At 40.1% G+C, this 22,114-nt stretch overlaps 3 protein-coding genes across 5 annotated transcripts in view; 1 reads left to right on the forward strand and 2 right to left on the reverse strand.

The window, feature by feature from the left end:
• LOC110836576 (uncharacterized) overlaps positions 1-8,228 on the forward strand; it is a 123,525-nt gene extending 115,297 nt beyond the window's left edge. For all 3 annotated transcript variants that reach the window (XR_015536819.1, XM_087355085.1, XM_087355086.1), the window contains 5 exons: positions 125-362; positions 881-1,021; positions 1,424-1,588; positions 7,400-7,570; positions 7,980-8,228. The gene's annotated coding sequence lies outside the window, so the exon portion shown is untranslated. The remainder of the gene's footprint in view (positions 1-124; positions 363-880; positions 1,022-1,423; positions 1,589-7,399; positions 7,571-7,979) is intronic.
• Positions 8,229-8,275: 47 nt separating this feature from the next.
• Positions 8,276-13,463, reverse strand: LOC147872747 (uncharacterized). Its single transcript, XM_087355132.1, has 4 exons — positions 13,298-13,463; positions 11,744-11,902; positions 10,584-10,788; positions 8,276-8,545 (listed from the first exon to the last, which is right to left on the reverse strand). The coding sequence occupies exons 1-3, from the start codon at positions 13,455-13,457 to the stop codon at positions 10,733-10,735; spliced, it is 375 nt and encodes a 124-aa protein (XP_087211258.1). The 5' UTR covers positions 13,458-13,463; the 3' UTR covers positions 8,276-8,545; positions 10,584-10,732.
• A 317-nt stretch (positions 13,464-13,780) lies between these two features.
• On the reverse strand, positions 13,781-21,734 carry LOC110839236 (kelch-like protein 10). Its single transcript, XM_087355424.1, has 6 exons — positions 21,573-21,734; positions 20,509-20,696; positions 18,934-19,185; positions 17,601-17,880; positions 14,815-15,051; positions 13,781-13,957 (listed from the first exon to the last, which is right to left on the reverse strand). Exons 2-6 carry the CDS (start codon positions 20,526-20,528, stop codon positions 13,781-13,783), a joined length of 966 nt encoding a protein of 321 aa, XP_087211550.1. The 5' UTR covers positions 20,529-20,696; positions 21,573-21,734.
• Between the last annotated feature and the right edge of the window lie 380 nt (positions 21,735-22,114).

Raw genomic sequence — 22,114 nt, forward strand, 5'->3', positions numbered from 1 at the left:
TGTTTTTTAACAAAAAAAATAGAGTATTAATGTTTGAAGAAGGTAAAGGAAGTAAGAATCTTACTTCCCAGTTCTTCATTGTTTCCTTTCACTTGTGTCCAGTTATTATTATTTTATTTCTCAGACATATCCTCATTTGAAATGACTGAAGGCCATTATCAACCACCTATATCTGCTGTACACAGAGTGTATGTATTGTAGCAGTTATCAGGGGCATTATTCCGTCATCTTGTCTGCGGTATAATACAGTGTGTCTCACTAAATGCGGAATCCACTAGGAGACATGCCAGAGCAGCAGCAGGAAGCAAACTACCAGGAAATGAGTTGGTCACAATTTGAACATAGCCATCACATGCTTGTAGGTGGGTTTTAACTTACATGGGACTCATATGGGCAAACTGTTTAATTTGATTTCATATTAGACTAACATAAAATGATGTAAAAATGCACCTGTTGATAATAATGTGAATCCTTCATGTCGTGCATTCATGGCTTAAATATATGTTTATTTTCACAATTGTAAACGGTGTTGTTTACTGGTTACATTCGGTTTGGTTAGATTATGTTAACTTTGGCTTATTCTTATTAACCATTCACAGTGAATTACTTTAATATTATGTTTTAACTATTTTATTGCCATGTGTGTTGAAAATTAATGTGTTCCACACAAAACACATTAGCAGGCTAAAGTCTGTAAATCCCTGGACTCTGATTTCATTCAAAGTTGCATTAATCAAAATTAGAGTAAGGAATGAAATATAACTTACATGAAACCAATATCGATATGTTCATGTCCCATTGTTTCCAATGTGCTGTTTTCTTAGTATAAACGTTATTCTGATATCCTATGGAGAACTTGCAAAAACAATCTCTGGCTCAGTTTCAGCCAAGGTACATGAGAAGAATCCTGTTGTTTATGAACGTAGATAATCCGCACACACTATCTCAGCACAAGGAACATCAGGCATGAAGAAGGCAGCAGTTCTGGGGCAAGTTGATGATGTGGAGTTGCTTCATATGGGTAATAATTCTAATCCTTCTCTTTTTTTACATGTCGAGGGAAAACATTAATGTGACGTTTTCATTTGTTGGTAAATGCACTTTTGTTTTGGAACCAGTCTACAGGGCTACAAATTCTCTCACTTGTGAGTATGTAAGACAGATTAAAATTAATTTTATTATACTTTTAGTCTGTGAAATTATGGTTCATAGTGCGTCAGTGTAGCACAGAGTAAGAAGAGAGTGCACTTTAGGTATCATGATAAATTTAGTTCAGCTGCACATTCTGCAATAGATTTACTTTTACTAAATACCAGGAAACATGAAGTTATACTTTCCCACTGTGAATGTAGGAACTTCTTAATCTGGCAGTAACACACCATTTTGTTTTTCACAGAGAGCTAGGTTTGTGTCCTGTTTGCAGATATATTTCTCTGCAGTGAATTTTGAGAATGTGCTGAATTGGAGGTTGTTGCTGTTGTGTGCAGCCTGTGAGAGATTTCAGAAGGCCTGTGCCAGTGTAATTTTCATCATTCTGCACTTTGAAAGTGTGCGTTCTGTCTGAAAATGAAATTCTTAGCCACACCAGGTATAGTTGAAAGTTGATAATTTACTCATTAAGATCTTGCTTTGTACGAAAATTAATTCAAATAACTGTTTAGTTCTTGCAGTTATAATTTAATTTGCAATATTAAATGTTCTTCTGCTGTTGTGTGAGTTAATGAGTTTACAGGATAATTAATTTTCTACCTTAGAGTAAGCTGTCGTCACTGAAATATAAGCTTCTTTTGTTACCTGTCTTAAAACCCTTAGAATGAGATTTATTAGTAGTGCATGGCATTAACTTTATTCTCTGAAATCACCACTTTATGATCAAATAAAATAATATCAAATATCTTTGAAATAACAGAATGGAACGGCTGTCCTCTGAGGTACAGATTTTTTCCTGTAAAGGTCAGAATAAATTTCCATTTTTCAAACTTGAACATATGACATACTGTATATGTTTATATGTTTGTTTCACGAGATGTGATAATTACATCCCTGAAATGCCCCATAAAATCTGTGCTTAATTACTTGCACAATAATGGTTGCTGTCTCTTTTGAAGCAGTCTTCCTGCATACCAATACACTTTGTGAACCGGTTTATCCTCTGCTGGAAACATTTCTGTCACTCCTTTAGGAATGCTTTTCAGGATGGCCATTGCATGTCCCTGAATTTCTGTGGCCCATTGAAGCAGTCGGTTTGTAAAGGTAGTCCATAATGCTGTTTAACCTGTTAATAAATATTTCAGAGTCACCTGTTGGTGCTCTGTATATTGCTAAAAAAACAATTTAGACAAATTTGTATCAAATTGACAGCACGGCATTCTACAATTACATTATTACAATATTCTATTTCAGTTAGAGTCTTCCCACACGTTCTTGGAGTCGACTAGGCTTCAAAATATTTCTTTGTACGTCAAGAGTCCATATGACTCTATCATGGAGATATTTAGTGACTTCGTAATAGTTAGAGACGAAAATCTTGGTGGTTTTGGTTGCTCTCCTCTGCGTTGTAGCGCCGTGCAGTGTGGAAGAAGCTTACCAAGGTTTGAGAGGTCCCTGCTGCCTTCATCATCGCCTTGTTGATAAAGGTAGCAACGACAAATAAAATCTTGGTAAACCTGTCGGACCCAGCGCTTTGAAATCGTAATACCCAACTAAGTGTCTTACGTTGGCAATAGTATCCTGCCACACTGCTGGCTGTTTCAGAGAGCACTCTGGTGGCAAGAACGGTTTTATTCACCTAGTAAATGACCCAACCATGTAGTTTAGCTGCTTCACTGCAGCCATTACAGTGCTTTGAAGATTTCTAACCTAACCGTTAAAGTTTAAGGCATCTTTCTGCCTTCTTTAATTCTCTGTTTGAATTTGAAGAGAATATAAAAGACAGTTTCAGCTAAACTCGCTCTCCTTTTTTTTCCATCCCTCTGTGTCGTGGTGATCGAGCAGTATTCGAACTTCGTGTTAGTTTACTAGCTCTCACCGTGAGTAAACTGCTCGACCTGCAAACGTGCCTGATTCTTTCCATAATCTGGTGCTAAGGAAGAGCATACACACCCATTCTGTATTTTTTATTTGGGTTGTATTTATGTGCATTATGTATTTGCCAGTGAAGTGTAACAATTTAATCAGTGCAAGGAAATTTGCTTAAGAGTTCGTTATGCCACTAAAGTTTGTATGTTATCTGTTAATAAAGACTGTGATACCACCAATAATCTAAGTGGATGCCCATCTAGTTTTGCGATTAAACATGTAACTAACTATACGGAAAATAAAGAATAGCTGTTTACACAAACAATAGGCAATTTTATAACAAGGGATGTATATTAGTAGAGCAGGAAGAGTAAAGATCCATTAACATTGGTATTGCACATGAAGTAATGTGAAATTACAACAGTTGTTAATGACAGCATTATAGTACACTTAGATCAAAAGTAATGATAATACATGAGTAACTTGAAACACTCAATGTAGGAGAGAAGAAAAATATGTTCAAGGAAACAATAAGCAATTAAAGAGTGGGCAAATGTTGCTGATGCTTCCAGTACATTAAAAGGGTAGAAAGATAAAGTTTTATAATTAAAAGATTCGTGTATCATTAAATTCCCATTATTCAAATTATCCCATCTACTGAAGCTGAGATAGCTCAGTCAGTATAGTGACTAGCTACGGGCTGGACGACCGGGGTTCGATCCCCGACGGGGGCAGAGGATTTTTCCTCTAGCCTCTGCGTCCAGACCGGCTCTGGGGCCCACCCAACCTCCTCTACAATGGGTACCGGGGTCCTTTCCCGGGGGTAAAGCCGGCCGGGGCGTGATGCTGACCACTCACCCCAATCTAGTGCCGAGGTCAAGGAAGAGAGGAGCTATACCTCCACTCACCCCAAACGCCTACATGGCGTATAGTGGGACAAACTTTACTTACTTTACTGAAGCTGAGATAAGGTAAAATGAATTACCAAAAATCAATCTTAGGAGGTTATGATGAAATAAGACGACAAATTTTGAAAGCTTGTTGATCTCTGTTTTATCACCTATTACGTAATATGAAATAAGGAGATACAATTAGTGTGAAAAATTATACAACTTCAGTAGTAACTGTGTTTCCCGATGCACTTGAGAAAGATATGTACAATATGTTAGGCCATGAAATGAATATTAATAAAACAACATATTGGGCCCTGGACACTTTGGCTTCAAGGTACATGCACTGAAAATGCTACCTTCATTTTGCCACAGATGTATTGATCAGTAAACAGCTGTTATGTCTTTAATTGCCACTGATCACTTGCTCTTTGGAATGGTTATGAGTTGTGATATATTTGAGGTTATGACTGAATGTTGAAGTGTTTAAGACTAGATTCTGCTTGAAAGGTTTAAGAAAATTGGGTGGTAGCCTGTGAACTGGATTCATCTGGCTCTGGATAGGGAAAGATGGCATGTTCTTATGAATATTTGGGTTTAGTAAAAGGTGGAGAATTTCTTGACTTTCTGAAGGACTGTACTTTGTACTTCCTGTCATGTCAATTTCATTCGCATTTAATGGCTACTCAAGTTCCTTGGTCCATGGTTTAAACATTTTCTGTGGTGGGTATGCTGAGAACATAAAAAGCAGCTTTCAGACTATTCCAAGCTTGTCTCTTACGCCCTTCTTATCTTAGCTGTAGTATAGAGTGAAGATGAAAGATTCTTAATAAGTATTTTACGAAATTAACAATTGAAATGTAAACATCTTAATTGATTAATTTGTATTAGACATACCTGGAAAACGGTTTAAGAAATAATTTTCTTTTAATGAGCATTTCTGATGATAAAATCTACCTTTTTCACAATCCCAGCCAAATGCTTGGTTGCAGCCCAAACTTCTTACCGAGGGAATGATAATTTGTTGTTTGATCGCATCTGTCACGCCTTTTATATGACAATGACAGATGAGTATGGAGCAGCGGCGAAATGATGATTTGGGGGGAAGCCAAATAACTTTGAAAGAAACTGCTCCAGTGCAACTTTGCCCACCACAAATGTTCGGGATGATCTGCCATGTGACTGGTGTGAGAGCCAAGACAATAAAGTTTTTTTAATGATAAAACCTTGCACATTCTCTGGATGATGCTAAATTCTTAATCCACTTTCAAAGCAATACCATAAAATAAGTATAGATATGCAATGAGTACTCCAAACTAGACGTCTGTTTTCAGATCATATCATGTATTGAAACATTATTAAATAAATATGCAGGTATATGAAAAGGGTAAGGGTTATTGTTTTCAGTGGTCTGGCTTGTAGAGTGCCACCAGTCCACTAAAACTGGAGGAATATGTATTGTTTTCTCATCTCCTTTCCATACAAGCTTTACTGTTTGCTTGGATGTGGCTTTATCAATTATGCAGCTTGACTGCTACACCATTTGATCATGTTTTCATGCACTAGAGGAGCAGAATGTTTCATCACTGGACCAGAGGTTCCAGTCTACGCATTCATGCTTGATTCAGAGTGAAGAAAAAAAGAGAATTTGCCCTTAAGCACAGAATAATTGTGACTCCGTTGAGGTGTGTGTTGTGCAGGTACTTCTCCTTTCATACAAGATTCTTGTGATGATGGCAAATTAGTCCTTTTGTTTTAAGAATATTATTTTTGACATCCTTATACTTTTTGGTACTAAACAGTGAGTTTGTGGGATGTAGATAAAAATTTTATTAAAGATATTTTTAGAAGAAACTGTTGTTAAGAAGAAAATGAAAATAACAGAATATGGGAGACTCAGCCCACCTTCACCCAGCCTTAAGAATGTATGTAAGGACAAGTAAAGAAATGTACTGCAGGAATTTATATGTTTTGCTTGCCATAAATTATTAAACACCGGAGTCAATATTCAGGAGTAGAGACATAAAATTAACAAGTTAAGACTACTCAGACGTTATATTCTCTCTGTGCTTTTATACGGCGCTGAATCGTGGATGTTGACTGAAGCTTCTTCAAAAAAGTTGGATCCTTCGAAATGTGGTTGTACCGACATATTGTCAGAATTTTCTGGATTGACCATGTAACCAACAAAACAGTTCTCGAGAAACTCTGCAAAGATGTCGAGGTGTTAAAACTATAAAAAAGAGAAAGTTGGAATATTTCGGTTATATCATGAGTGATAGTGACAGATACGTGCAGCTTCTGGTGATAATCCAGGGAAAAATATTCAGAAAGAGGGGACCTGGCAGGCAAAGAATCTCCTGGCTTCAGAACCTAAAAACTTGGTTCTCGATGTCCACTGGAGGGCTGTTTCAAGTAGCAGCCAGTAAAGCTCAAATTGCTATGCTGATCTCCAACATCTGGAATGGATAAATATTTTAAGAAGAAGAAGAGTCAATGCTTGGCTGGACGGATCGAGTGACCAACGAAGAAGTATTAAGGAGAGTCAACGAGCAAAGAAACATTCTGCAGGCGATTACGCGAAGGAAAGCTAACTGACTGGGATATATTATGAGAAGGAATTACTGAGTGATATCACCGAAGGCCAGGTTGAAGGAAAGAGAGGACTAGGAAGAAGATTGATACAGCTAACCGACGACCTTAAACAAGGAAAGAAGATGACGTTCCAGGAATTAAAGCGAGAAGCCGAGAATAGGGACAACTGGAGAGCTCTGTTTGGGCAGAGCAATGGACCTGTCGTAAGACAGAACACTTAATAAATACATGTAACTATTGAATAAAGCCCCGTAACAAAATTTTTTGTGACCATTGAATATGTGCTTTACTGTCTCATTACATAAACCAAGCGTCAATGAGCTGAGCCATTGTCACTGTTTTGGCATGAACATGCCAAGTAAACTGATGTGGATGTCTTTGATTTCATGTTACATGGAGACAATACTATGGAAATGATATTTGTATTAGAAAAATCCTTTTCATAGTAATGGTTTTGATAGTTATAAGGACGAAAATCTTTATGAAACAGCTACTATGATTGCATGATGGTGTTTTTCTGGACTTTGTCCATACTTTGATATTCTAAAAACAGATCTGCTATATTTTGAGAGCTGCATCTGCTCTTGTCTTAAGGTGAAATTGCCTATTCTGGTTTGTCCCATAGAAAAGTCTTATTAATCCTTTGGGATTAGTCCCTTCTATGGGACCGGAGCAAATCTAGTTCCCAGAACATAGTGATCTTGTTTTAAAATATAAAATGATGGATCATGTAAAGAAATACAGCGGAACATCTTTAAAGGAGCCTGACGAGGCTCCTTTAAAGATGTTCCGCAGATGCTATTAGATTGATTCAGTACAAGTGTATTGATAATTATTCCATTTCATTCAGTGAGAGAGCAAATTCAAGACTCATAATGAGTATGGTTATTTTACAGGACTCCATCAATTTACAGAAAGTTGTACCTGATTCATATGATGATATGACTCTTGGGTCTTGGTATGATGACAGTCAAGTCAGCAATATCAAAGTTGAGGATGTCGGAGGTGTGAAAGTGGAGGAGGATCCTGTCATGATAACATTTCCAGTAATAATGGCAGAGCATGAGGTGAGTTGTGTGAGCATCGTTAGACACATTGCATCTCCATTTGTCTGTCTACATGCAGCAATTCTGCTCTGGTGAATAGATCACACGTTGATAAGAAATCGATACAAAATTCTCAGTGTGCTGCCTTCGTAATGACGTTTTTGTAAACGATGTTCATGAATCTTACCCTAACACCACTAAGACGGTTTCGTAACTCGAAACATGTCGCCACAAGTGGATTTATTTAATGCAAGACGCAAGGAAAAACTGCTGTGTGTTGATGGATGGTAATATTTTAGATAAAATTAAACGTCTGTAAAATAATTAATTTCAATAAGACTTCTTGTGCAGAAATTAACGAGGAGAAATAATTTATCCTTCTTTGATGCAAACAATATTTCTCTTTTTTCTTTTTCTTTTTTCTTTCTAGCTCCTACGTCAATTCCCAGATTTCTACATTATTTTTGTAAGGTACGTAATTAAAATTAATGTGTTCGTCATGGTCGTAATCAAGTGCAAAATACAGGCAACTCTCGGTTTACGAACATTCACTGTAACGAACGTCGCAATTCATTCAAAAAATTTTAAAGTCGCCAAGAGTTCCTTATAAAACGAGGTGCCAAACGTTCTATAGCAATATAATTGTAAGATTTAAATAAATAAACTTTTAAAAAATGTATTTATTACAATAATTATAAGAAAATCATTATATGATAATTTGTACATGAATTTAGTGTTTTAAAATAGCTCCTAACGAATACAATACGTATCGTTAAAACTCAAAAATGCAAGATACACATAACGAACAACGTCTTGGAACGGAACTCGTTCGTAAATCAAAAGTGGCTGCTTTTTTTCCAATCCAACATTCTTTTACTTTTCTACTCCATTAATTCGTCTCTGAGTTTGTGGGCGTAATCGCTTGCATGCGGTAGGTTCTTGATGACACAAGTCGACAGCAAGGATCTACTAATATTCATGTTTGTCACCGGATACCTGCAATTTGAAATATTAAAAGTGAAAACAAACCCTCTTTCATCACCAATCAGTATTATCTACACTCAAGACAATTTTTATCACATTTCACTGACACAGTTACAGAAAATATGTAGCTCCTCATGTGATGTAATTCTTGAAGGAATACGTCTTCTACAATAAATAATTTATTTAATATAAATTTAATAGAAATGTAATTTGAATGTCTGTGCATTTATGTAAAGAAATTAACCAATTTCTTAAAAATATATATACTTTTTCTTTTGGGGTTCTAACATATCAGAGATTTCGGTGGAGATTAGGTATAAAATAATTATCTCTGTGAGTCGTAAAATGTATTCACCTAAAAATATCCATGTCTTTGGGTAGAATGGGAAACTGCTTGAAGTTAAGAGCACAGGCTTTCACCGAAATGTCGTTGCTTATAATTGGTTTCAAAACAACCTTAACAAAAATTCCCCCAATCGGAATTCAATGCACGATTGCCAAACCATATTTCAGAACAGTTCCCACGTGATCTTTCTTTCACTCATGCACGTAGAACCCCGGCCACCGTTCTAATATAACGTAATACATTTTATTATATCAAAGTGGACGGAGAGGTTATGACTATTTTAAAACGCTGTCAAATGACTTGTTTCCTCTGATAGCTACGTTTGGTATACTTCATTAAGCCATTACCTTCGATCAGAATAATAAATTTAGTCACACACATTCTTTGGAGAGATAAGCGTGTCTTGTTTGAGACATGCGCCCATGACAATATTTCACTCTTTTAGCAATATATTTTCAAAAAAAATTTGTCCCACCAAAAGTAGTTCTGGAGAGCTTCTGCTAGACGTAAAACAGACACAAACCAAAATCAAATGCATTTTTGTGGGATTTCTGGCTCTTGAACAGTCGAGTATGAAGAAAGCTGTATTCTGGAATGTTTTGAAGCTACTTACTCACTCCGTCAACAGATGGCATGAGACAGCATGGTCACAAAAAGCCAAGAGACAGCCATTACCAAATCAACATCCATAAGTAATGGGAACATGAGGCTGATAGGCGTCGTTAAACCTGAAACTGGCCTAACACTTTGATAAAAGCCGAAGATTATGGCGATACTGGTGTGCTGAACGCCAGAAACTTCCTGCCCAAGAGAGTGCCACTGATCAAAGAAACTTTTAGGGACCCTCTGGCGCGACTAGCTGCCGAGTCGCGCGCGGTTACGTTTAGGAATGCGGCACACAAGCGGCAGAGCTGTCGCGCGCGGCTATAAAAGTAACGAAATTCAACCGCAGCGAACTCAGTGACGCTGCAGGTCGCACGCGGGAGCCGGAGCTGTATGTGAGTTGCGTGTATTCGATACGGCGATGTCCGAGAAATCTTTTGACACAGAGTTGTTCATTATTGAAATTGAACAACGACCAGCACTGTGGAACAGCGGTATGAAGGAATATAGTGATAAAAATAAACTTCTCGTCGTGTTTGCGTAAATCATCGTACAGCAGATGGAATGCACCTTTTGTGGAACGTTCCAAGAACATGGGATGTATCCAATATCGTCGATTTTGCTTTTTCCGACGACGGACATGATAGAACAGTAGGGCTGCTATCTCTTCAACCTCCATTTAGATACTGATAAATGCTTGCCGCGCGTAGTCGCCTTGTGAAAGTCGCGAGTTAATAAACCTCGCGCGGCTAGCCGCACGCCGCTAGTCGCGCCAGTGGGTCCCTAGCCTAAGAGCTCCTTATTAATGCAGTTACAGTTTACGTCTGATTAGCATTACTTTCGTCATTTGCCCTCTGCTTTAAGGATTCAGCTTGACCGCAACATCGCCCTGCCTGCTTTCATTCTACCCCCTTCCTCTAACCCATTTTTCGAGGGTTGTATTCAAGGCCCTGAGTAAGCAGTAAGAACCTTTGAAACGTCGGTGAGTTTCTACGATACTACACGGCACAACATCTGCAAGATCGCGGATATCTTGATCCTAGCACTTTTCGAAAGTAACAGTTTGTGATTATACAGTCCTGAACTTTCAAAGAAACAAACCATCGATTTTCCTTGTCATCGTAACATTTGACATTGAAGTGAGTTTTCCCCTTGCAACGTCCACCGATGACGAAGATCCTAACGTCGATCACTTCTGCTTTGAAGTAACCTGAGTAGACGCTCATGCCAGGGATCTCGGTCCACGTGTCTTATGCAGGGTCATGTTTTTCGGTACTGAGCGCGTCTGAGATCCCATTGTATCCTCCTGCACACACACACACACACATTCCGTAACAGGTCACATCATATAAAAAAGCTGCCAAATGAAACTTTTTCTAATCCCATTCAGTGGGGTCCTTCTTGATATTTATTACTCTGTCACCTGATCACGAAATGTTTGGGCATTATAGAGCCACAAGATTCATTACCTTATTCACAAAAGTCGGTAGTTGGCCTCTTCTCACATACTCTAGATCCTTAAAAACATTTTAATATTATCCTTCCTTTTAAGACTATGTATCACAACTGGTATCTTACCTTCAACATCACCAATTATAACTTTCTAGATGTTTGCAATTCTCATATCTTCAATGCTTCACACTCCGCCCGTCTTACCGAACGGACTTTACGCTCGTAAATTTTTAATTCCGTAAACTGAACGGAAAACTGATTTCATTTTGCAGTGTTAATATTAGTAGCAAGAACGAAATTAAGGATGAAATAGCTTCAATATTGTTTTGTACTTGTAGCATCAGGAAATTGCGATTGACATCTGTTTTCTGCTTCATGAAACTGCGTGCGAAAATAGCGTTCAACAACAACACAAGATGCACTGTTCAAAACGGCGTTACACAAACAAGTGACGAAAGGCAAATACCGCGAAGAGACTGCTTTAATCCATCGGCTTTTTAGGGATAACAGCACGGCAAACTGAAATTTCCTTGTTACAAGAACAAAATATTTACCTTTAAAACTGGGACTGTTTGACAAATGGGACATACGTTACTTGCGATACCACAAGAGATTATGCGTTGTTCTTTAGTGTTCTTTGTGGAGAACGTAATCGAAACCACTAATCGGGGTTGAAATTACTGACAAATTAACTCTGTAATGATGCTGTTCATAAAATCTCAGTCACTCAAAGAGAACCCGGAAAATATTTCACAAAATATCTGTAAGAAGGATAGGGGAGCGTCACTCAGAATGTCCAGAATTCTCACCTAGGGCGTACAGACAGCCGTGGAAGGCGACAAGACAGAAAGCGGCACGTCGAGAAAGCATCGGTGCAACGAACGTCCATTGGTTGGTGTCCGGATCATAAACTTCCACCGAGTTTAGACAACCGTCACGATTATGTCCACCAGCGACGTATATATTGTCTGTAAAAACAAATTAGTTATATGAAATAAACTGTACACATATTTGGTGTAGGCAGAAACATAAAACTGGTCCATGCAGAGCACAAAATGAGACAATGCACAGACACGGCTGTCTCTGTTCATATGTTTCTTTGTTTCGAATGCAGACAAACAGCATGTCAAAGGAAACGAATTTAACTGATAAAATTTAATATAAACAGCATAAAGTGATTATGTTACTAACTAACTAGATGGCTTACCGAACCCGAAGGTTCATCATGGAATTATCCAAAGCCCTGCACCGGACCCTGTCCTAGGCCAACAAAATCCAGTCTCCTATCTATGGCAGATAGAATCCCGTCTGACATTATCCTCCGATCTACGTCTAGGTCTCCCCAGCAGTCTCTTCCCCTCAGGCTTCCCAACCAATACCCAGTGCTCACCTCTTGTCCCATCAATGCGCGCTACATGCCCAGGCCATCTCATTCTTCTCGACTTAATCACACTTATAATATTGGGGGAGGAGTACAGATTTTTAAGATCATCAAAATGCAGTTTTCTCCATGCCCCATCGTCTTCTCTCCTAGGCCCAAATATCCTCCTCAACACCCGATTCTCAAACACCTGTAATCTGTGTTCCTCCCTCACAAGGAGAGACCATGTTTTGCACCCATACAAAGGAACAGGCAAAATTACTTTTTTTGTATACTTTAATTTTCAGGTTCATAGAAATCAGACGGGAAGACAAAATAATTGAACTGAGAAGTAGTAAGCATTTCCGAAATTTAGTCTCCTCCTAACTTCCTCATGAGTATCATTTTGATTTGTTTAATGCATAATGGAAATCGTTACATCTTCAGTGAAACAAATTTTATTAAATTTGGTGCCAGAGATGCACGGTACGAGCTGCCAAGCGGCGCTCTTCATTTATAAAATAATCTGCTATTTACATGAGAATATTAACTACCTCAAAAACGTATCACATCTGTATTATATGAGTGCCACTTTAATAATTTGACGGTTGTTTGCATTCACGCCTAGTGTTCACTAAAAGGGCAGAAGGCGTCGCACACGGATAGCTTACAGGACCAGAGGAACTTCAAGCCGTTGCAGTCAGTGAAATAACGTAGCACAAAGCACGGATAAAAGAAAGGGATAATGAAAGAATATGGGACAATGGAGTGAGGGAAACTAAGTTCAAGAGCGAAGGGGAATGTCTTGATGATGAAGGCGTAAAGTTCGTCTGAAACGTCGGCAGAAGCCAAACGTCAGCCAACTTGTACTCGCGACTGTGAGAACCTCAAACCCTGTGATTCCTGCAACATTTCTTGCGTTGTTACACGCGGACAGGTAGACAGACAGACGCCTCGCCTTCTGCACTAACTCACATATTTCTGTTTCACAGCATTTACGTACCATTCCGCACAGCTACACCTGCATTGGATCGCTTTGAGTTCATGGGAGCGATCCACGACCACTGGTTTGTCTTGCTGTCGTAACTTTCAGCCGTTCTCTGAGCCACATGATCTTCGTAACCTCCCATGGCGTACACCACACCTCGCAGAACTGCCACCATTAACCTGGCTCTGAAACGATAAAAGTACAGACTCTGCTATGTTCATTTATTGCTGATTCAGATTCATTTCCTCTCGCAGAACGCTATTGTTCGCTCGTCATTGTTAAATCATAATTCAAATGAATTAACAAGCAAATCGTATTCTTAAAAGCAACATTGTCGTAAAAGTCCTCCTACCTATTCACACTTTGCATGATGCTCCTGTGTGTGAGTGGTACAATCTTACAGACCCTGCCCACATTTATATCAAGACTAACAGAGCGACTATCAGCTTTTTAGGAAGAACTTTGTTCCAAGGAGTTCCTTAGTTACCAAGTTGCATCTTACCTTGGGGCATTCATAGGCGCCACCTCGCGGCATGTCTTCGTAAATGAGTTAAAGCAGCGGCATGACCTTAAACCATCAAAGCCGTCGTCGGTACCACCGATTACGTAAACGTCGAAACCGATTACTGTCGTGCCATGGCAGGCTCGCGGACCGATCGAGTCAACCCCTTCCACCTGCAGGAATGACAGATTATGGTTTTATGTTTCTTTGGGTCACTTGGTCTCCTAAAGTGAAGTCCTTACATTAGAGTCCATGCGACCAACCACCCCCAACAGTAGACCGAAATTGCTACACCGCGGTGGGTGGCCGGACCTACCGCACTCGACAAAGACCGCGGGAAATTAACGTGGAGCGATGGTGGAATTATGAGAGGCGGAGGAAACAGGAAGACTCGAAGAGAAGCTCAAACATTACCAGTGCGCTCGTCAAATACGACAGACAAATGTTGAGTTTCTGACCAATAGCTGACTTTTCAGGTTCGTACGATGGTAAAGACAGATGTTGGTGTTTTGGGTTTTATCGACGCAAAGCTGGAGGCAGTACGTCCCCCACCCCACCCCAATCAGTGTGTCAGCCTTCTAATTCACGCGGCGTTACCACGCAGATGGCCAACATCGACACTGATCAGTGCTTCATTTATTACGTTGAAATCCACAGACGATCAACGATGACTTCGTTTCATGTCTAAAATCAGCGGACAGGTTGATTTAGGACGCTTAATGTAAATGGTAATTAAGGCAAACTTCGTATCCTTCGTCGATTCCTATTAGAACCTACATTAAATATGAGACTCAGCTCCTGTGTAATTTATGTATTTATTCTTTTTAATTCATGTCTTTGGAGCTTCTCTTAAAAAAGGGTTCACTGCAATGGAAATAAGCGAACACTAAATACAGAGGCAACAAGGTGTTTGTGATTAAGCTTAAATAAACGGTTGCTTAGTAAAAATAAGCAAAAATGAGGAAAAGTAGTTTTTCTCAGAGGCGTCAATTAACTAGGCACGGTAAGAGTAGAATTTTGTGCAACTCACCACACTCCACCGGTCTGCTCGTGCAACGTAGGCTTCGATCACATCTGACACCCTTCTGTCACGAACCCCACCAATAGCAAAAAGAATGTCCTGTGGGATTCGCGGGCGGGCAATCCCTGGTGTCACGATTTCCTTGTATTCCTTCGTCATCATTTGTGAGGCGTACAAAAACTCGAGCGTCTCCAAGATCACGGGTCTGCACTCCTCGTTCTCCTTCACGTACGGGTGATATAAAACCTGTTGAACAGTTGTTAACTTTTAGGAAGGAATGCCATGTTCCATTGCAGAGGAAACAAGAAATTTGCACATAATTTGGTTGGGAAATCGCCGAAATAGACTATGGTATATACAGGAAATATGTTTTTTTGGTTTGTGTAACGACGCTCTTAACAAATGCATTGGTTGTGGAGAGAAGCGGAATCAAGGTTAAATCGATCTTAGATAAATGTATTGAAATGTGTTTCAACAGAAAGTTGAATACTTCAGTAAGAGTTGCATTTTGAGTTACATTCAAAATTGTAACTTATTTCTCGTCTCTCCAGTGCGAGATGCACGCTGCGAACACCACATTCTTTTTGATTAATTAATCGTCAAAATTACGTAGCATCGAAAGAAAACAATGACAATTAGTTGCTTCGAGATCAAGGGAGGCAACCTGCTGCTTGTTGATGATTGGGTGGAAGGACCGTCAACACAACTGCGTGTGATTATGGACTCGATGTCTATTAAGAGCCATTGCATGCTTCGACCTTAATTGGTCATCATCAGGTGGTTCTCTTTAAGTATTCGAAACTAATAGATACGAATGCTAAATTGTAAAGACATTTCAAGCGGATAACATTCTCACGAATCCGTGCGATTGTTTCACGCTCATTCGTAAGAGGTGAGTCGCTGAAATGAAAGGGATTTGACCTAGAGTAGAAAAATGATGAAATGGAATAAAGAATATCATAATTTGTATGGCTGCTTCGTGATATGACGGTTAAAAATTTAGAATGTTAAAGATGTCTATGAGTTTAAAGCACCTCGGGTAATTTACTCTCGGATGTAGAACGAAGTTTTCTTGCTGCAATCTTTGGATATCTTTTGTCCCTATGAGGTCAATCAGCTGAGGATTATCAAGCTGAAGTGACCTCGGGTTTACTATTTGTATCGTCGGAGATTCGTGAAATTATTATAGCTGCTAAGACACTCTTCTTATGGCAGTAGGATCTTCGGTTAAGTAGAACGCTGCTCCAGAAGACTTTATTTATCTGTTGGAGGATTTTCCTACTCAATCTGAGTGGGCGTTTGAAGTAGTTAACGGTGGAATGCTGTAGTTGAACTGAAACACGTAATGGATCTTAATAAACGCTGAGACTGTAATAAAAGATTGTACCGCAGCCGGACTGCCAAACTTACAGACGAAGAATAAAATACGATTATTAACTGCAACCATACGAGGTGCGATCAGAAAGTTTCAAGACTGTGTCAATAGAGGGCGAACCGGATGCAGTACGAGCTTCTGCCGCAAAGGGGTTGGGCCTACATTCATAGTGAATCAGTGTGCCAGCCGGCATCATCGAATTAGCATTTGTTTCTTAGTTACTGGCGTTTACGTAGTGCATTACACTGACCCTCCTGCGATTTCGGAATGGCGGATTTTCATGAACAAAGAGTGTGCATCAAATTTTGCCAAAGACTCGCCAAAACGGCTACGGAAACCTATGAAATGCTAAAGCAAGCATTTGGGGAGTCCGCAATGGGTCGTGCACAAACTTTTGTGTGGCATTCACGTTTTAAAAATGGCCGGACCTCCGTCGATGATGACGAGCGTTCTGGACGACCATCTTCGAGCACAACGCCCGAAAATGTTACGAAGATTCGGCAGGCCATTCACGAAGATCGACGTCGTACCATCAACGACTTGTGCGACATTGTTGGGATAGGCTATGGGACCTGTCAGCTGATTCTAAAGGAAGAACTCCACATGCGACGCATCATGACAACGCGCCAGCGCACAGCGCCCTCAAAGTTCGGCAGTTTTTGGCCTCAAACACCATGGCCGTCATCCCGCACCCTCCTTATTCGCCGGATTTAGCTCCGTGTGACTTCTTCCTGTTCCCAAACATGAAAATTCAGCTAAAGAGAAGGAGATTTGAGACGATAGAAGAGATTCAGGCAGAATCAAAGATGGTTCTTGACAGGCTGACAAAGAAAGATTTCCAGGGATGTTTCCAGGCTTGGCAGCGGCGCTGGGATCGTTGTGTTCACTCCCAGGGGAACTACTTCGAGGGTGATGGATGAATTTAATACCTGAGATAAGTGTACGGGTTTTTATAGGCGCAGTCTTGAAACTTTCTGATCGTACCTCGTATATCTGCATAAAAAGACGAATCGAATATTTGTTTTGCACATACACTCTCATATGCGAGCGTGTTACCAGCGGCATTCTACAGGTAGTTACTATAACCATTGTAACTATGGCAATCTGGGGATTTTTTACGCAGCAAATTTTGTGCGGAGTAAGGCATTAAAATCATTGTGTAATTTTCACGTTGTTATTGTAAGATTTTAATCCGAATCGGAGTATGACAACAGATTCTGTTAAAACCTGTCAGTATTAAATCTAATGAACATCCGTTTAGACGTTCTCGAGCTGGAACTGCGGACAGACACACGGGCTTACACGTGACGAAGAAAAAGGCTCACGATTTGCATTAATTAGTTACGAACACGTGTGAATATGGAATTAAAATGCGGGCTTCACTTCCTATAAACATCCACGACTTCAGGGGCATACCGACCTCCTTCAGGATGTACTTTGCGTCAAATAGTCCCAGTCTGACGCACTTCAAAAGGCCCGTGATCTGATCTTTCCTGTTGTCCGGGTCGTGGTTGAGCCACCGGAGGATGCACTCCCACACAACTTTCTCGTCCTTCACGTTCAGTTTGTCTGACCGGATTATCGCTTGCAGCTCCTCTACATCCAGTTCCAGCAGTTCTTCGCTCTGCTGATACAGTTCACCGAAGTGGCGCAGAACGAGGCGACGAGCGTGAGCCTCGAGGTCGGCGCAGGAGTGAGACCTGAGACAGCGAGGGTAAGAGCCGACTCAGAATCGATCTCCTTCGAACTCTGGCAGCAAGAACTGGATTCTCAAGCATTTGCACACCACAGTATTTCGCCTCCAGTTTTTGTCTTAGCCCTTTGAAGCCCGAATGAGTGAGACTGAGAGCAGACACGTGGAGAGGCAACGATAAGAGACGCTCCGTTTAACCGGAGCAAAATAGAAAGTTTTCGGCTCTGAAGGTTCCTGGGAAATGTCCGCTGGTCCTCGTGAAATTATGGGTTGAAACAAGGGAATGGCGCGCGCAACTGAAAAAGGCTGTGTGATGACAAGTGTGGAATTTTGAATTCTGGCATTAAACTTGGCGAAACGTCATTGCGTTAACCGTGTGTGTTAATCCAGTGAAACCTCGTGTAACCGACACATATTGGGAGAATCACGGGTCGGATAAGCCGATAATTCGGATGAGCGAGTGAAAGGGGAACGTCGTCATGGATTTGAACAAATTACTAGAGATTCAATACAGATTTTCCTCGGCGGCGGATGATACGGACGTTTCGCACGCACAAGCCGACGGCAAAAGTCACTCGTGGCCGCTGTTCAAGGGAGATTTGGTTGAAATTCGGTCGCTAAAAGCGGGAATCGGATAATCGAGGATCGGTTTACAGAGGTTTTGCTGTATGCAGAAAGATGTGGAGTTGAATTTTGTTTATGATATTGGGAGGATTATGTAAGAACCAAGGATTTTCGCAGAGAAAGAAAGAATAAGAGATGAAAAGGAATTCGAGAGGAAGACAGATTTAATTATGACCCTGAATTAGGTCTACATGGTGAAATTAGTCATCTGCTGGTCATAACGACGATCAAAATATATGCAGTTAAATCACAACATCTAAATTACAGAAACGTTAATTATATCACGCCAACTGCCCTGACCAACAACGCTTTATAATTTGCCCAGTCCTCAGTCAGAGGGTTTAATCTCCGACCCGGCACTCGGCTGCTGTCTTGAGATAAGGTGATTCGCTCCAGCGACGAAGGCTGGCGACACATCAAAATGAACATCGATTACCTTGCGACACTCAAGATGCCGATACAGTTGTAGACGTCCATCGCGACCTTGAGGTAGTCGTAGCAGAGTTTACGAAGGTCCGGAATAAACAAGTAATCAGCCGTCACGAGCAGCTGACGCGCGTTGTCGGAGCGGATGTCCAACTCGCGAAAATAAACATAATCCAGTATCTGGGTCATCATGTCTGAGCTGACTCCGTGGAGAAGAATATCAGTCTCCTCACTAGTGTGCAGTGTTGTCGTGAAGAGGGTCCTTAAACGTCACAAAGTAGTCGTCGTTTTGGAGAAATATCGAGCAGAAAATTACAAATCATGCGCATAAACTTTAAGTTTTTATAACCCACGTATCCTTTTGTCAATGTGGTGGATGATTTTTTTCTATCTGAGTACTTCAAAAACTCCCGGAATGTTTACTAATGGGACCAGATTTACTGCGACAGGGCGAAGAGCGTGCGTAGGCTTCACAGAATATAACTTACAAATCGGATAGCAAGCAGCAACATTTGTACTATAGAATGGTCACCTCGTTTCCTATATGCCCTTGACTCCTTAAACAGATATCTGAGTTTATAACAACCAATACAGAAATTTTAAAGGCAACCAGCAAATTAACACAAATATTTCAACATATATCGCAGGCTGTACATTCCACTGATTGATCAGAGCGTAATATGAAATCTATTTGTTCTGTCAAAAATTTTCCCGATAATAAACAATTTAAAAGAAAAGCCGATGTTTCTACGCGGCCTTTAAAAGTGATCACCAACCAGCAAACAATTTCCTATTACGAATTAAGGGCTTTGCATTGCAAGACAAACAGAAAGATTTGATTGTCGGAAAACTGAAAGGGGGCACAGCTTATAAAAAACGCTTGAGAAACGTCTCTCGGAAAACAGAAACAATGGTTCACGGTTAAAATTCATTTCTCATTTCAAGAACGCACCGCATCTTTATTCAAAACACAAGAAAGTTAACGTTTGCACAAATTCGCGAACGATTCTCTCCTACCAATGAAGCATTCCTCGCGAAGTTCTTTGTTTCAGTTTATTATATTTCAGACAGAGCAACTCACAGCAGCTTTCAATGTTCCGGACAATGGCGTGACAAAAGTGCGTTACCAAATTGCTTCAGGACTCTGTCGGTCTTCTTTATTTATTAAAACCAAGACATTTTGGAAATGGGTTGATTCCCTCCAGATCGATTAACTGTCACCTTGGTACAACCGCACTTAAAATTAGTACAAAAAACCACGAACGTCTTCTGGGATGTTGCGTCGTGTTGTCTTGTAGAAATTATCGGACCTTTCAGAGGTGCTTACTGCCTCCATCATCAAGAAAAGAAGACAGTAATTACGCCTAAAATACCACTCAGATTCTACGACGCAACTTCCAGAAGACATTAGTCTTCTTCCTCACCGCCGTGAAATTTCATGACAATGAACAAATAACAAAAGACAAATAGGCATATAAAAATAAAGCTTTCTGCAACAAAGGTGATTAAACATTTCACATATGAACTGACGTCTATTATGTCCTCATTTCACATGTTAATCAACCACGTCAGTAAATAAACAAACCTGAAATATTCGCTGCGCATTGACAGAATCACTCTGTGGACTGGAAAGACGCCGCCGTCCTCCAACCTCAACACCGCGTCACACAAGAGGTTCTTATCTCTCAGCTCATTCAGAGGGACCAATGCTTTGGTGCACGTGCACCTGCCGCTATCTTGATAACAGCTGCGATGTTTGTTTCACTCCATCTCCTGAAAAACAGTCCATCGTTATTACAGGTTTTTCTTCATACTGACGCGTGTGCACGTCAACTGAGAGTGACTGAGAGGGAACACGGTACCGAGAAGAATGTCTGGTCCTGGACCTCTACCCGCTCCTCTGTCCCCTTAACAAGAGGCCGTTGGCAGGTAGAGGTTTCTCCTTTTTCCGGGAGTCATTTGTAGGAAGCAAAATCACAAAAGATGGACGAAGCAAGGAAGACATTAAAAGCAGATTAGCACAAGCGAAAAGAGCCTTCTTCAGAAAGAGAAGTCTACTAGTGTCAAACATTAACCTGGAATTAAAAAAGATTTTTCTGAAGTTATATGTTTGGAGCACAGCGCTATACGGATGCGAAACATGGTCGGTGGGAAAGCCAGAAAGAAGGAGGATCGTAGCATTTGAAATGTTGAAAATTAAGTGGACTGATAAAGGACGAAATGAGCTGGTCTTAGACAGGATAGGCGAAGGAAGAAGTCTATGGACAAATCTTACGAGAAGAAGAGATAGGATGGCGGGACACATTCTGAGGCACCCGGGATTGGTTAATTTGGTAATGGAAGGAACAGTTGAAGGGAAGAATTGTAGGGGGAGGCAGAAATTGGAATATGTGACGCAGATTCTTGAGGCTGTGGGCTGCAGAAAATATGTGGAAATAAAGAGATTGGCGCAAGTTAGGCGAAAATGGAGGACCGCATCAAACCAGTCGAAAGACTAATGACAAACAAACAAAAATATCAGTGATGCCGTGAACAAACAGAAGTCAATCTAATATTACTTGAAATTGTGTTAAAAAGAAGAGTTCACAAATGCAGATTAAAATATCTAAATGTGATGAACAACAACAATAATAAATAGGAATCGCTTACCTCAAACTTTGTTCAATAATAAGAGACCACGATGTCCACCGTCAATGGTGAATTTAATCAGAACTAAAATGGAGAGAGTGGAGGGCAGTATCACAAAGTTCTTAATAATTCTTATACAAGGTAAGTACCTGTGATATTCTAAAGAGTTTTTAAGAGCACAATATTATCTACTCTACGACGCACTTCTTCTACATGTGATTCACAACTCAGCTCTTTCGGCAATAACGAAAGCGGATTGTTGACGGCAATAATGAAACACAACAATGCAGAACGTAACAATTAGTTCCTGAGGTAAAGGAATAGAGTGCAATACGGTTCATTCAGGCTATTATATTGCGTGTATAAGAAACGAGAAAAGAGCCTTATGGCATGCTCAATCAACATTGTTGCAGATGTGGGTCAGAAATTCGAATACTTTTTCTTACATTCTTATGCACGCAGGAGTTCATATCATATAAAACCTGACCATTGTCGGTCAATATTTACACATTGTTGGTAGTTGAAGAAACACAAGAAAGTTAATAACTGTAGCTTATAATTTG

This window comes from Zootermopsis nevadensis, unplaced genomic scaffold, assembly GCF_977971745.1.
Source record: "Zootermopsis nevadensis isolate Lab colony 2312 unplaced genomic scaffold, Znev_1.0 Znev_ptg000024l, whole genome shotgun sequence".
In the NCBI taxonomy this organism is placed as follows: Eukaryota; Metazoa; Arthropoda; class Insecta; order Blattodea; family Termopsidae; genus Zootermopsis; species Zootermopsis nevadensis.

Coding starts and splice junctions, on each gene's coding strand:
- LOC147872747 (XM_087355132.1), bottom strand. CDS start 13,457: ATGGTGGCAGTTCTGCGAGGTGTGGTGTACGCCATGGGAGGTTACGAA. Junction 11,903..13,297: donor AGGTGTAGCTGTGCGGAATG/GTACGTAAATGC, acceptor TTGTTTTTACAG/ACAATATATACGTCGCTGGT. Junction 10,789..11,743: donor CGGCTGTCTGTACGCCCTAG/GTGAGAATTCTG, acceptor GTGTGTGTGCAG/GAGGATACAATGGGATCTCA.
- LOC110839236 (XM_087355424.1), bottom strand. CDS start 20,528: ATGCGCAGCGAATATTTCAG. Junction 17,881..18,933: donor GGCATCTTGAGTGTCGCAAG/GTAATCGATGTT, acceptor TCGCTGTCTCAG/GTCTCACTCCTGCGCCGACC. Junction 15,052..17,600: donor CAAAGTACATCCTGAAGGAG/GTCGGTATGCCC, acceptor ACTGTTCAACAG/GTTTTATATCACCCGTACGT.